Source organism: Macaca thibetana, chromosome 1 (assembly GCF_024542745.1).
Source record: "Macaca thibetana thibetana isolate TM-01 chromosome 1, ASM2454274v1, whole genome shotgun sequence".
NCBI classification, from domain to species: domain Eukaryota; kingdom Metazoa; phylum Chordata; class Mammalia; order Primates; family Cercopithecidae; genus Macaca; species Macaca thibetana.
The window spans coordinates 158,084,274-158,096,448 of record NC_065578.1 but is presented as its reverse complement, the minus strand read 5'-3'; the positions used below and the strand labels follow the sequence as shown (position 1 = coordinate 158,096,448).

The 12,175-nt window shown below is 52.7% G+C and overlaps 1 protein-coding gene across 20 annotated transcripts in view; it reads left to right on the top strand.

Annotated features, from left to right (window-relative positions):
- NFASC (neurofascin) overlaps window positions 1-11,761 on the top strand; it is a 201,101-nt gene extending 189,340 nt beyond the window's left edge. For all 20 annotated transcript variants that reach the window (XM_050762345.1, XM_050762304.1, XM_050762356.1 and 17 more), the window contains 2 exons: window positions 2,372-2,441; window positions 5,836-11,761. In XM_050762345.1, the coding sequence (XP_050618302.1) occupies window positions 2,372-2,441; window positions 5,836-6,067 (302 nt within the window). In that variant the 3' untranslated portion in view covers window positions 6,068-11,761. The remainder of the gene's footprint in view (window positions 1-2,371; window positions 2,442-5,835) is intronic.
- Window positions 11,762-12,175: the final 414 nt, after the last annotated feature.

The window sequence follows — 12,175 nt, the reverse complement described above, 5'->3', positions numbered from 1 at the left end:
TCTACTAAATATACAAAAATTAGCTGGGCATGGTGGCAGGTGTCTGAGGTCCGAGCTATTCAAGAGGCTGAGGTGGGAGGATTACCTGAGCCTGGGGAGGTCAAGGCTGCCATGAGCCATGATCGTGCCACTGCACTCCAGCCTGAGGAACAGAGTTAGACCCTGTCTCAAATAAATAAAAAAAAATTTTTAAAGATCCTCCAGGCTGGGCACGGTGGCTCACACCTGTAATCCCAGCACTTTGGGAGGCCAAGGCAGGCAGATCACTTGAGGTCAGGAGTTCAAGACCAGCCTGGCCAACATGGTGAAACCCTGTCTCTACCAAAAATACAAAAAATTAGCTGGGTATGGTGGCACGTGCCTATAATCCCAGCTACTCAGGAGGCTGAGGCAGGAAAATTGCTTGAACCTGGGAGGGAGAGGTTGCAGTGAGCCGAAATCGTGCCACTGCACTCCAGCCTAGGTGATGGAATGAGACTCCGTCTCAAAAAAGGGGGGGAAAAAAAAGATCCTGCAGCCCAGACATACCAAGGTCAAGGACAAGGACCTCTGGCATTCTTGTTTCTGGAAATATTGATTGTTTTTTACACAGGAACAAGAGAGCCATCTGTCTGTGATGGGGTGGGTAGGGTGACAGGAGACAGGATAATGGATGACCCTGAAAGCAAAAATCTGGCTGGACTACAGAATGAAATTTCTCCCTGCCCCAGAAAGCCCCATCACCAGACATACCCCACGCTCCCCAAATGCTTCCTTCTCCCCATGTCTTAGAACAGGTCCTCCCCCAGGATCCCCCTAAAACTCAACACAAAGGAAATAGAAGGGAGAGGAGACTCGATTCTTTTTCCTTCCCCATGCCCAAGTACCCACAGACTAGGACTCTGAAGAACTGTGCCTTAAGTGAGGGAGGGCAGGAAATGATCATTCCTTACTGGTGAGCGATGTTTGCTTTCACTCTCTTCTGCTGTGCTGGGCTTATCTGATTCTGTAAGAGAGAAAGCCTCAGTTAGGGAAAAGGCTGCCTCCTCCATCTGACAGTAAGACTTGGGTGGACTGAGTTCACGCCCGTTCCAGGTGGAAGTGGAATACCAGAAGAACCCAGCAGATCAACTCTGAGCCATCCTTTGCCCTTTCAGAAAGTATCTCATTCCAAACAGTTCTTCAAAACTAATCTCTTGCCCTCCAGCTACAGGGTAAGCCCCTGGTCCCTTAAAAAGATGAGTGAACCAGGAGCCACAAGGCCTGGGTGCTAGTCTTCCCTCCGGTCTTCATTCAGTCACTAATTAGTTACGTGATATGCTCTTCACCTCTCAAGGGTTCAGTTTCCCTCATCTAAAATGAGGCTGATTATCCGCCTTGTATCTCAAAAAGGACACATAGGTCGGGTGCCGTGGCTCACGCCTGTAATCCCAGCACTTTGGGAGGCCGTGGTGGGTGGATCACTTGAGGTCAGGAGTTCGAGACCAGCCTGGCCAAGATGGTGAAACCCTGCCTCTACTAAAAATACAAAAATTAGCCAGGCGTGGTGGCAGGCGCCTGTAAACCCAGCTGTTTGGGAGGGTGAGGCATGAGAATCGCTTGAACCCGGGAGGCAGAGGTTGCAGTGAGCAAAGATAGCACCACTGCAAAAAAAAAAGATACATAAAGAGGCTTTCATGTAAGTGCCCGCTGTGCATCCACCTCTGTGCTGTGCACTAGCAATACTGGAGGAAAAATGATCTCTCCTCAAGGGCACCGTAGCTGACACCGAAAGAATGAGCACAGCACAAGACAGGGCCTCGGCTGAATGCTCACACATCACAGAGGACGTGGAGGAAAGGGGGCATGCCAACAAGGGGGAGTCACAGAGAAGAGACACTTCCCATCCCATATGTGTGTCTGGCGTGTCTTCTCTGCTCAGGGCACTCTGCTAGGAACTGTGAAGAAGCACACAGACCCCCACTCTTGAGGAAAGAACTAGCCTTCTGTGATAGGCATGAGAAATGTGCACAAATAGTTACACCACAGAGCAGAATAAGAAAGGTGCAAACAGTGGAGTGTTTGCCTTTGGCAGAGGAAAGGATCACATCTGTTTGATCTTTTGGGGAGACTTCATGGAGATGTGGTTGGGGGAGCTTGGTAGGAGGGGATTTCAGTTGTCAGTGGAGATGTAAAGAGACCTCTGGGGCTGAGAGGGAGGCGGCAGAGTCAACTTGGCAACTGATTGAGTACAGGAAGCAAAAACAAGGGAGGCGTGGATGGTGCCTTGTTAAAAAAGAGTGTCCGTGAGCCCAGGGCGGTGCCTTCTGGCCCTGCAGTCAGTGGAGCCCTGGAGAACAGGGGCATGTACTTAATCATCGTGTCTGTGTCTTTGCTTCTCTTGTTGACCAAGTACGAGAAAAGAAGGATGTTCCCCTTGGCCCTGAAGACCCCAAGGAAGAGGATGGCTCGTTTGACTATAGGTGCGTGATCTCCCTCCTCCTCTCTCAGGCAGGCTGTCCTCCATGTCCCTGAGGCACCACCCTCACCTCAGAGCAGCTCCACTTGGCTGAGAGGCCATGAGTAGCCGTCCTTGCCCCTTGGGCCGTCACCCTGCCTCTCTGGCGGCGCTGTGGTGGAGAGTGCGTGCTGCTGAGTTTACTCAGAGGCTTCTCATCCTAAGAGTGCCAGATGAGGCTGCTCCCCCAGGAGACATTGCCTGACACATGCATGCATTAGTTTGACGAACAGCATTTCATTCATTCAACCGCACAACTCAAATGTATCAAGCTTGCTATTTATATCTTTCCACCTTTTCACTCTGAACACGAGCCCCAGGACCCTCTTGCTGTGAGATGAGCTCAGCCCTCAGGCTGATTCTCTGCCCACACTCTACTCCTAACCCTGAAGATAATGACCCTGGGAGGCTGTGATGTCTTAAAGCCTCAAGGAATGAAGGTGGGCTGATTCCAGGTCGTTTCTCCTTGAACGTGGCGATATCTTTGGGCTCTAGACCGGAATAGGCCTTGGAAAGGTATCTAGGTCCAGTGCCCTATGCCCCAGATGAGAGGACTGAGGCCCAAACCGGGAAGCGTATTGCCTAAAACTCTTCCTTGCTCCCCACCCAGTGAGTTAGTGGCAAAGCTGGAAAGTCCGGGGCCGGCTGGTGCTGCTGGTGCTGCTATTCTATACTTCTGTACCCGTGCTCCTGTCCTACCTGGATGCATCTTCGTATCTGGGCTTAACAATGTCGTTGTTTGTCCATGGAGATCACGAATATGTTCTGAGCTGAGGGATGATGCAGAGTGGGCTGTGGAGTGTCATTCTCAGACCAAGTGCTATGGAGGGAATGTCTGATCAGAGCCCTGCCTGCCCACGCCACCCAGTTACTGCCTGGGCCCAGGCCCTTGTCCTCTGCTGCGGTCTCCTTTTCCTGTCCTGGGCCTCTGCCACTCTGCCCGTCAGCCTGGCAAGCATAATCAGATCAATGGGTGGTGGAGCCACTGCCCACACAGGAGCCTGTCTGTAGGCTTATGGGCCATAACTGTCCATCTAGTCCCAACATCCCCACAAGCCCCCTGAAAGGGCAGTCACAAGAGCCCCCTTCCCATCTTCCCTGGCAGGGCCCAGCTTCCCTGTGGGCTGAGACTTCCTTGGCTTTTTGTTCCAAAAGCCACGGGGCTTCTCCTCCCCCAGACTCTCGGTACAGCCAGAGAGGAGGAGCGTGGACCTCCTCCAATACGGGGCTGAGCAGCCTGCACTGTGAGGAGATGGTTCCTCGTGCACCTCTCCTGCCCCAGACACCAAAGCTGTCGGGCAAAAACCCCTGCCTCCTCCCCACAGACACTGAGGCTGAGTCTACACACACAGGGGCATGCCTAGGCCTGCACCCCTACACACACACACCCCTCCGCTTTGGCTCTGGAAGGTCTGCAGCATCTGTCCTAGAGTCCTCCCTTGGATGAGTCTAAGAGCCCTAACCTGGGAAAAGGCTGAAATGAATACATCAGAGGAAGAACTAAGTTTCCAGGGGGGATAGGCCTGGGGGCGAGGAGTACTGTTCCTCTCACTCCAGTCTGTGGCTAAGTGACTGACCACCTTTCCCATGGGGCGTCCTTTGTTTTTCTCCTCCATGTCCATCCACCTGGACCTTGAAGATGTCTCAGAAGCAAGGCCAACAGGTGGCCAGACCAAGGCCACCCTTAGTCATTCTGGTTTCTTTCAAGCTTCCATTAGGAGAGGTCTATTCGGTCTGTTCTTTTTAGACCTAGATCCCCTGTTCCCTCAACAGCCTGGCATGCTACAGACCTCTCCCCCTACCCCTCCCACTGGCTGGGCTGTCACTGTCCAGTGGCTGCACTTAGCTTAGCTGCCTGGAACCAGAGGAGGAATTCCCACAAATCGCATAGCACAGTCCTCATGCCCCTGCACATGGGGTGGAGGGCCCTGGGAAGGAGTGCATGCGAACAAGACCTGCAAGTGGGGTGAGGAGCCTGGCAATTCCCCTCCTTCAGTTGGCAAACAGTGACTTCCACTTCCTGCACAAACTTAGCACAGCCCCAGAGAGCTGCCTCCCTCACAACATCTCCCAACGCACGGCTGTCCCAGAATACAGTTAGGCTGTATTCATGGGGCAGCACTGCAGGGAGTGAGCTAATAGCTTTCCGTCTTCTAACACAGCCCCGGCCCTGGCTCGCTGCCCTCTTCTGACAGCTGTCTTTGCCCGACACTGCTATTAGAAGTGAGAACGCACTGCCCACTGTAATGGCAACTCAGCTGGTTGTCTTCCCCATGTCCAGGAAGGACTGGGGGTGGGTGGGGAGCTGGGGGCAAGGAAGGGTGTGGTGTGTGTCTACTCAGACCGCCTGGCACCGCTATGGTCCCTGAGACCCAGACTCCCACTGCTCATCCTGAGCTGCTCCTGCCCAGGAACTGGGCTCACCTCTGAAGTGCAGCCAGCACCACCTGGTGCCTGCTCTGAGCCTTTTCAGCCAAGGGAAGGGACATGGTGCCTGAACAGACGCTGGCTCAGGGAGTAGCCCACGCCTCCTCGGGAGTGCAGCAGACATCCTGACTGGGCAGCTGTTCCCAGCGGCCCATGCAGCTTTATTTGGCAGCCTCCCAGCTCTCCCTGCACAAGGGGAGCTTAGGGCCAGGGCTTGTAGGCCTCAGAGGGGCTAGGCATGATCCTCTGAGCCTTGCTATCTTCTCACATTTGCTGGCATCACCTGCTTACCTGTGTGCGCCTCCCTCCCACTACTCTTGCACACCTGTACTTGCTAGGTCCAAAGTAATAACATCTTTTTATAGATCAACCAGATAGCTCAGCGAAACACACTAAGACAGAGAAGCAGAGAGGCAGGGGAGACGTTTCTTCCTTTAAAAGCCTTGCTTGTTGTCAAGGTGAGAGTGTATCCCTACAGAGTCACAGGTCCTGGGAGATCAAAGCTGGGCCAGCCCCTCTTGATGACTGAGGCTTAGGTCACAAAACCACACAGTGACACACTCGGGACTAGAACCATCCCATATGGTCTCACAAGCAGTGGCTCTGCCTCACCATGGGGTGGCCATCCTCTATCCACTCCCACCACAGACAGGGACCCAGTCTCATGGAAGGGACCTGGACCAGGAGCCCAAAAGCATGGGCTCCACTCCCTGCCCTACCTGACTTGCAACCTCACCTTAGAAAAGGTGCTTGTCCTCTCTAGGCCTCCATTTCCCTTTTGTAGAGCAGACTGGACAAGGGAGGGTGAAGCAGGGGCTGGACTGGGTGGTCTCCTGGGTCCCATCCTCTCTGAGCTGTGTAGGACATGTGTTGGCAGGAGGCCGACTGCCCCATCCCACACCACCTGAGATTCTCTGTCTCTCTTTGGCCAGTGATGAGGACAACAAGCCTCTGCAGGGCAGTCAGACATCTCTGGACGGCACCATCAAGCAGCAGGAGAGTGACGACAGCCTGGTGGACTATGGCGAGGGTGGCGAGGGCCAGTTCAATGAAGACGGCTCCTTCATCGGCCAGTACACCGTCAAAAAGGACAAGGAGGAAACAGAGGGCAACGAAAGCTCAGAGGCCACGTCACCTGTCAATGCTATCTACTCTCTGGCCTAACGGAGCCCACCCAGGCACAGCCACCACTTTGCAAGTGGGAGGAGGGGAGAGGGGGAAACTAAACCACTGCAGACCTACCACAAAGCCACCACCACCTTCAGTAACAAGGGTACGATATGGGGGTCTGCCAAGCTGTGAGGATCAGTGACCACCAAGCCACCCATAAGCCCCCTCCCAATGACCCCCCTTCAGCACCGGGTGCCACCAGTGTGGGAGAGCTGGAGCCGTGGCTGAGCTCAGCTAGAGGGAGCCTGGCCCCTTGCCCAGTCTCACAGCCACCCCCGAGCGTTCCACCACACTGCCCGCTCTTGGCCTCGGCACATGCTCACCGTTTCTGTTGGTTACAGGACTTCTCATTGTCTTAATTTTGCTTTGTGCATCTTCCCCTCCAGACCCGATGTCTCCGTTTTCTTTTCCTTTTGAAAAAGTGTTCCTGGAAAAGAAAGAAAAAGTAGATTCTCCCCCAGGAGACCACAAAGATAGGCAAAAAGGATTGAATCCGTACCAGAACATGTAGACAGGCTGTAATATTCAAACCACCTCTGGGCCAATGCATTTCCGAAGGATGCCTTTCTCGCCATATGCCTCCCCTGGCTCCCAACCCCTCTGCCTCGGCCTTGTCAGTTGCTGAGCTGGGCTTGGCTCTTTTCTGGAAAATGACAGTATTTTTGGCAGGGAGAGGGTGTGCAGGCCTCCTTGCTGCTCTCTGGTTCGGTTGGGAGGTGTGTTTACCTCTTGCTCCTCATTCCCCCCCTGCCCTTTTCTCTGGAGTATCTAAGATGTGAGCTGCACTGACTCTGAAGAAGTTTGAGGAACAGGAGTGAGCACTGATAGGAAGGACTTCAACGCCAGTGACTGTGTACCTCAAGCAGAAGAAAATCAGGTGTCTGGTCTTGGGGGAACTCTGCTTACCTCTAGAGAGAAGAAAAAGGCTGGGTTTGGACTTCCTTCCTCCTCACTGGTGAAACCCAGGATGTAGATAGAGGGCCACACCCACTCTGTCCCAGAGGGCACCTGTCCACGTGGCTGGGGCCCACGCTGCCACCCTGGAGGAGATGGAATGCTGTGATGCAAAAGCTTTGCTGGTGCGTTTGGGGCATAAGGCGCTGCTCCCCTTCCACCTCTAGCAGATAGATATCATCTTCTCAGCCAATTCTGTAGGACACTGAGGCTTTTGTTTGACATGGTACGTGGATGGGGACTTGCCCCAAGACTGAGCCAGTCTGCCCTTTCATTGGGGTGTATACATATCAGGGGACCTGTGGTGGCACCGTACTCAGTGCTGTGATGCCCCCACCTGGGGAGGACTCAATGCTCTTTGTATGCCTTATGCAGCGCTGATCTGCCCCTGGAGTTCCCAGGTTCCCAGCCCCTCCCTGCAAGCCTTGAAGCCTCCAGCGATGTCCGTGTCCAGGAGAGCAGGGCAGCCCATGCAAGTGTTCCGGCAGGACCAGAAGCGGCCACCCAACACACGTCCTCACCAGTCACCCCAAATGGAGACACTCGCAGACCTGCAGTTGTCAGACCGAAGGTGCTGCCTTCATCCTCCCCACCTAATGCATTTTTGAAACCAAAGGTACCTAGCCTCAGAGACAGAGAAGGAGAGGGGGAGATCTTGAGTCTAAGAGGAACCCTTTAGCTGTTTCTGTAGCTCCGGTCAGTTTCAGGAGGGTGAAGCTGATCCCCAGGAACGAATCAGCTGCCATGGGCACAGCCTCTGATTTGAGCCTCCAACTGCTAGCCAGGGGGCCTGGGCCGGACCAGGGCTCTGTCCTTCAGTGACTTTATTAAAGCATCATTTGCCACATGTTTAAGCCGCAAAGGTATTAGCAATGCTTGCATCATTAATAATCATTCAGTTGAAGGTCAAGCCCATAGACACACACTCTCTGTCTGCTGGTAAGAAATCATAGCCCAGAACTGAGCCAATAAGGCTGTTTGAACCTGAGAGTGTGTGATGGTCATTTGGGCCAAGCCTCAGCCAGGGCTGCTGCCTGGACGCCTGAGGGGCAGCTTATCACAGTGCAAGGGGACAGGGTAAACAGCAGGGGGTGGGGCGTGAGCTTGGAGGGCCCCTCCCCTAGCTTTCCTCCAACACCTGCTTGGATACTAGGCCCACTGTCCCTGAAGGGAATGTCAGGGAAGTGTGCCTGTGAGCTGAATTAAAGGACTGGCCTTTCCAGAAAACGCTTTGGATCTGAGCAGAGTAGTCAGTTTCTCAGACGCTCATTCCATACTGCACCGTACATGCCAGTGAACTCACTGCACTGAAAGCAGGCTCTTAGGGCAGGAAGGGACGGTGAGCAAGTCTGCCACACCACCTGGTGACTGGGAAGGCTGCTTCCCTCGTAAGGGTCTTGGGGAGAAGTAAGCCCACAGCCTGCCTCTGCACCTCGTTCCAGTGTCCTGCCAGGCTCTGCACTGTCCTTTGTGTATGAAGAAAATGCTATTAGCCCTCTCTCAGGCTACTGTTCTGTGGGTGCTGAGAGCTACCCCCCATCACCATGCAATCACACCCGTCTGAGCAGAAGCAAATCTGAGGCTGAAGAATTAAGTTTTCCCCAAGCAAGGAAGGCAGGTGGTCAGAGAGATCAAACGCTGCTGGCGTGGGGATTGCAGGATACAGGAGGCAGCCCCTTTGGGGAAGAGGAGAGTGCGTTTTCCATGGAGCCCGTGTCAGAGTCCAGCCCAGCTCAGCACGAAAGCAGAATTGCCCAGCACTCCCTGCCAGCTGGGTCTCCCAAGCAACTACCCCAAGACATACCAACAATGAAGCCAGGACAGCACCATTACCATCGGCACTCCAGTTTGGCTGGCTGGGAGGAAAGTGCTGGGCATCTTACAGTAACTCTAGAAGTTCCTTTGACTGGGCTGCAATCCCACCTGTGTGCTCAGCCCTAAGAGCTGTAGTTTCCTGTGCTGTCATTTGTCCATTCATTCATTCATTCATTCATTCATTCATTCAGCAAATACTCTGAAATCCAGTCTGAACTAAGGCCTGAGCTGTGGATACCATGGTGCGTGAGTTAGATGTGGTGCCTGCCCTCACGGGGCTGACAGTCCTGAAATCAAGTGCTGGGACACAGTGGCCATTGAGTTGGGAGCATTCTTCCCTCTATTGCTTAAGCCACTGATGGCTATGAGCTTGAAGAGAGGGATTCTGAGGGAGAACTTGGTCCATCTGGTCACCAAGGCTGGGCAGGACAAAGCAGTCAAGAACCATGGTGTGGCTTGAAAAACAGTCCTGCTTCCTGAGCCTCTTTGCTCTGCCTCTTGGGGCAAAGGGTTAGTCCACATCCAGGTTGCATGAGATGAGATGCAAAGGGCTCTGTGTGGGTGAGGAATGCAAGTTAGAGGAGCGGGAGAGGCCACCAGGGTTGGGACCTATTTAGGTAATTCCTGTTGGCAGCACCTAGAGAGAGCATCTGAGCCAAAGGAGTGGGAAACTCTGCCCCAGCAATGGCACGGGCTGCGGTCTCTTTCTGGCGCCCTGTGCTGGAGCAGGGCCAAGTCTTAGGGCATCACGAACAGCCCATTTGATGGAAGAAGCAGGGACGTAGCACATTTTTGTCTGTCTTTGTGAGGCTGCTTTGCTAACTCTCTGAGGAGAGGAAGCCTCTCAGGCTTTCCGTGGGCTGGGGCTGGTGCCAGAGAATCCCTTCTCAGTGGGAGGGCAGCAGGTTCCTGGGAGGCCGGCACAGGGCACCGCTCCCCGCTCCTGACACCTTGGTGCAGACTGACTTCCTGCCCAGTCACCACTCCGGCCAGCCCCGCCAAACACACACAAGCTCATGGTTGCGGTTGGGTCTATCCCGTTAGTTGGCAAAGGATCCTGCTTGAGCTCTGCGTAGTAGCCGAGGAGTAGCATTGAGGAGGGCCCTGATTGTTTAAAAAAAAAAAAAATAGGCCTCAAAACAATGAAACAAAGAGCTTGATGTGTCAGGAGGAGACCAAGGCCCTGGGAGGCATAGGCAAGCCGGGCAGAGTCAGACCAGCGCCCTCCCTTGACCATCTCCTAGCATTCCCCTCCCTTAACCTAGACAGGGGCTACCCCATGTGAGTTCAAGCCAGACTTTGTGGCTGTCCCCAGCCTGCACAGCCCAAGCCCAGGGAAGTGTCCTTTCTTTCCCTTCCTTACTAATAATGGGCCTTCCTGAGACACATTCAGAGAGGGATCAGAGAGAAAGGAGAACCATCCAGGAGAGCCACAAGCACCCACCAAACAGTGTCTCAAGCCTCACCTGAAACTGCTGTTCCTCCTGTCAGCATACTAGTATTAAATGGGTGTTCCATAATGAGAAGAATGGAAATGAAATACGTACAAAGGCATCTAGCTTAGGACCAGAATCGGATTTCAGCATGTGAAGGAATCCCAGAGCTGATCTCATTGAAATGATTTATTGTACAGACAAGGATATGCAAATCCACAGAAGTGAAGGGATTTTTGCTCAAGATCACATAGCTGGTAAACTAAGGTAAGGTTAGGGCTTGAACTTGGGCCTTCTGACTCCTTGTCCAGTGTTCTTTCATCTCACCACAGCTGCCTCCTTTGAAACAGAGGTATTAAGATCTGTCCTTCTGGTTCACCCTCTCATACCTCTTTACTGCCTCTCCCACATCCCCTACATGCCCCCAAAATGAAAGATGAACAGGATTTTTTCTTAGACCAAGATCAGTCTGTCTGTTGATCAGTCTGTGGTTCACCCAGCCATGCAATTAAGGGCAGACCTGGGCCAGTGGAATAGAATAGCTGATTGGTGTTTGTTACTGTGAACCCTAGACTGTACCCCCTAGAATGGTGTCTCTTGCTTTGTAACACATCGGGCCTTCAGCGTGCTGTATTCCTCAGAAGTGAGGGCATCTCTGTCCATTCTGCCCATGGCCAGAGGGTGCAGAGAGGCAGCAGGGCCCATGCAAGCTGCCACCCTGGGATTTGCTGGGCTGGAGTTCAACAGATGTAAAGACTTCGGTGAAGCAATAAACACAAAACTCTGGGAGAAGATATCCAGAATTTTGTGCACTACTCTGTTTCTTTTTCAAAAATGAGGCAGATCAGATGTCCCTGAGCTGCCCCTTTTTTTCTGATTCCCCACTGCAGTGTCCTTAGTCAGTGTTGTCCCTCTGCCCGGCTCCCCAGCTCTTTGCCAACCTCTTCACACTCCCCTTGAGCTGAGCATCAGTCACCTGTGACGTGGCCACCTTCTGTCCTGCTCCCACTCCCGACCCATGCTGGACCCCGGAGGACCTCCTGCCCTGCCCCTACCACACACCCATATCCCCCACCATTCCAATTTGTTCTTTCCCGTGGGGAATTTTTTTCCCCAACGTCTCCATCCATTCCTTCATATCCACACACGCACAAATTGGTCTGATCTTTTTTCCATTGGTTAAACATTTAACTCCATGCCAGACCTTGTTTTAACCCCTCTCACATCATGTTCTTTCCTTTTTTGCGAGTTATTTTGCATTAACCAACTTTGTCAGTGACAGATGCGTATCTGAGGGTGTCACGCACGACCTTCAGCAGGGAAGACTTCTGGGCCATGGAGGACCGTCTAATACATGGACTTATAAACTGACTGCATGAGCAATGAAAAGGCCAAATTATTCTGAATTTTTTTTTGAATCACTGTAAAAAAACTGATTTCTTTTGTATAGAGAACACTAAACGTATAATAAAAGTTGTTCAAAATGTACTCTTGCCGTGTGATTTGCTCATTTTCTTGATTTGTTCTTGTTAGTGGATAGAAGAGGGATGTCAAAGGGCTGATGGCAAAAGTGGATCAAAGGGTTTTTCATGGGTGCCAGACAGCACACTCTTCCAGAATTCTACCATACCATCCCCCCTCTAGAAGTTGTCCTTACTCTGGAAGACTCACTTGCACAATTTGTGTTTTAAACATAGTGTGACTGATATAGGAATCTGTAATGTGTACAGTCGTGGAGACACCCTCTGACTCAACGTGATGAGTGTGCACATCCACCATTGAACAAGTGCCATGCTAGGGAAGCTAGGAGAATGAGAGAAATCTGCCATGATGCCCCGTCTTCTATCCTTCTGCACCGCTTGCCCTTAGATCGAATGTCAGCGTATGCCCAGCATTGTGC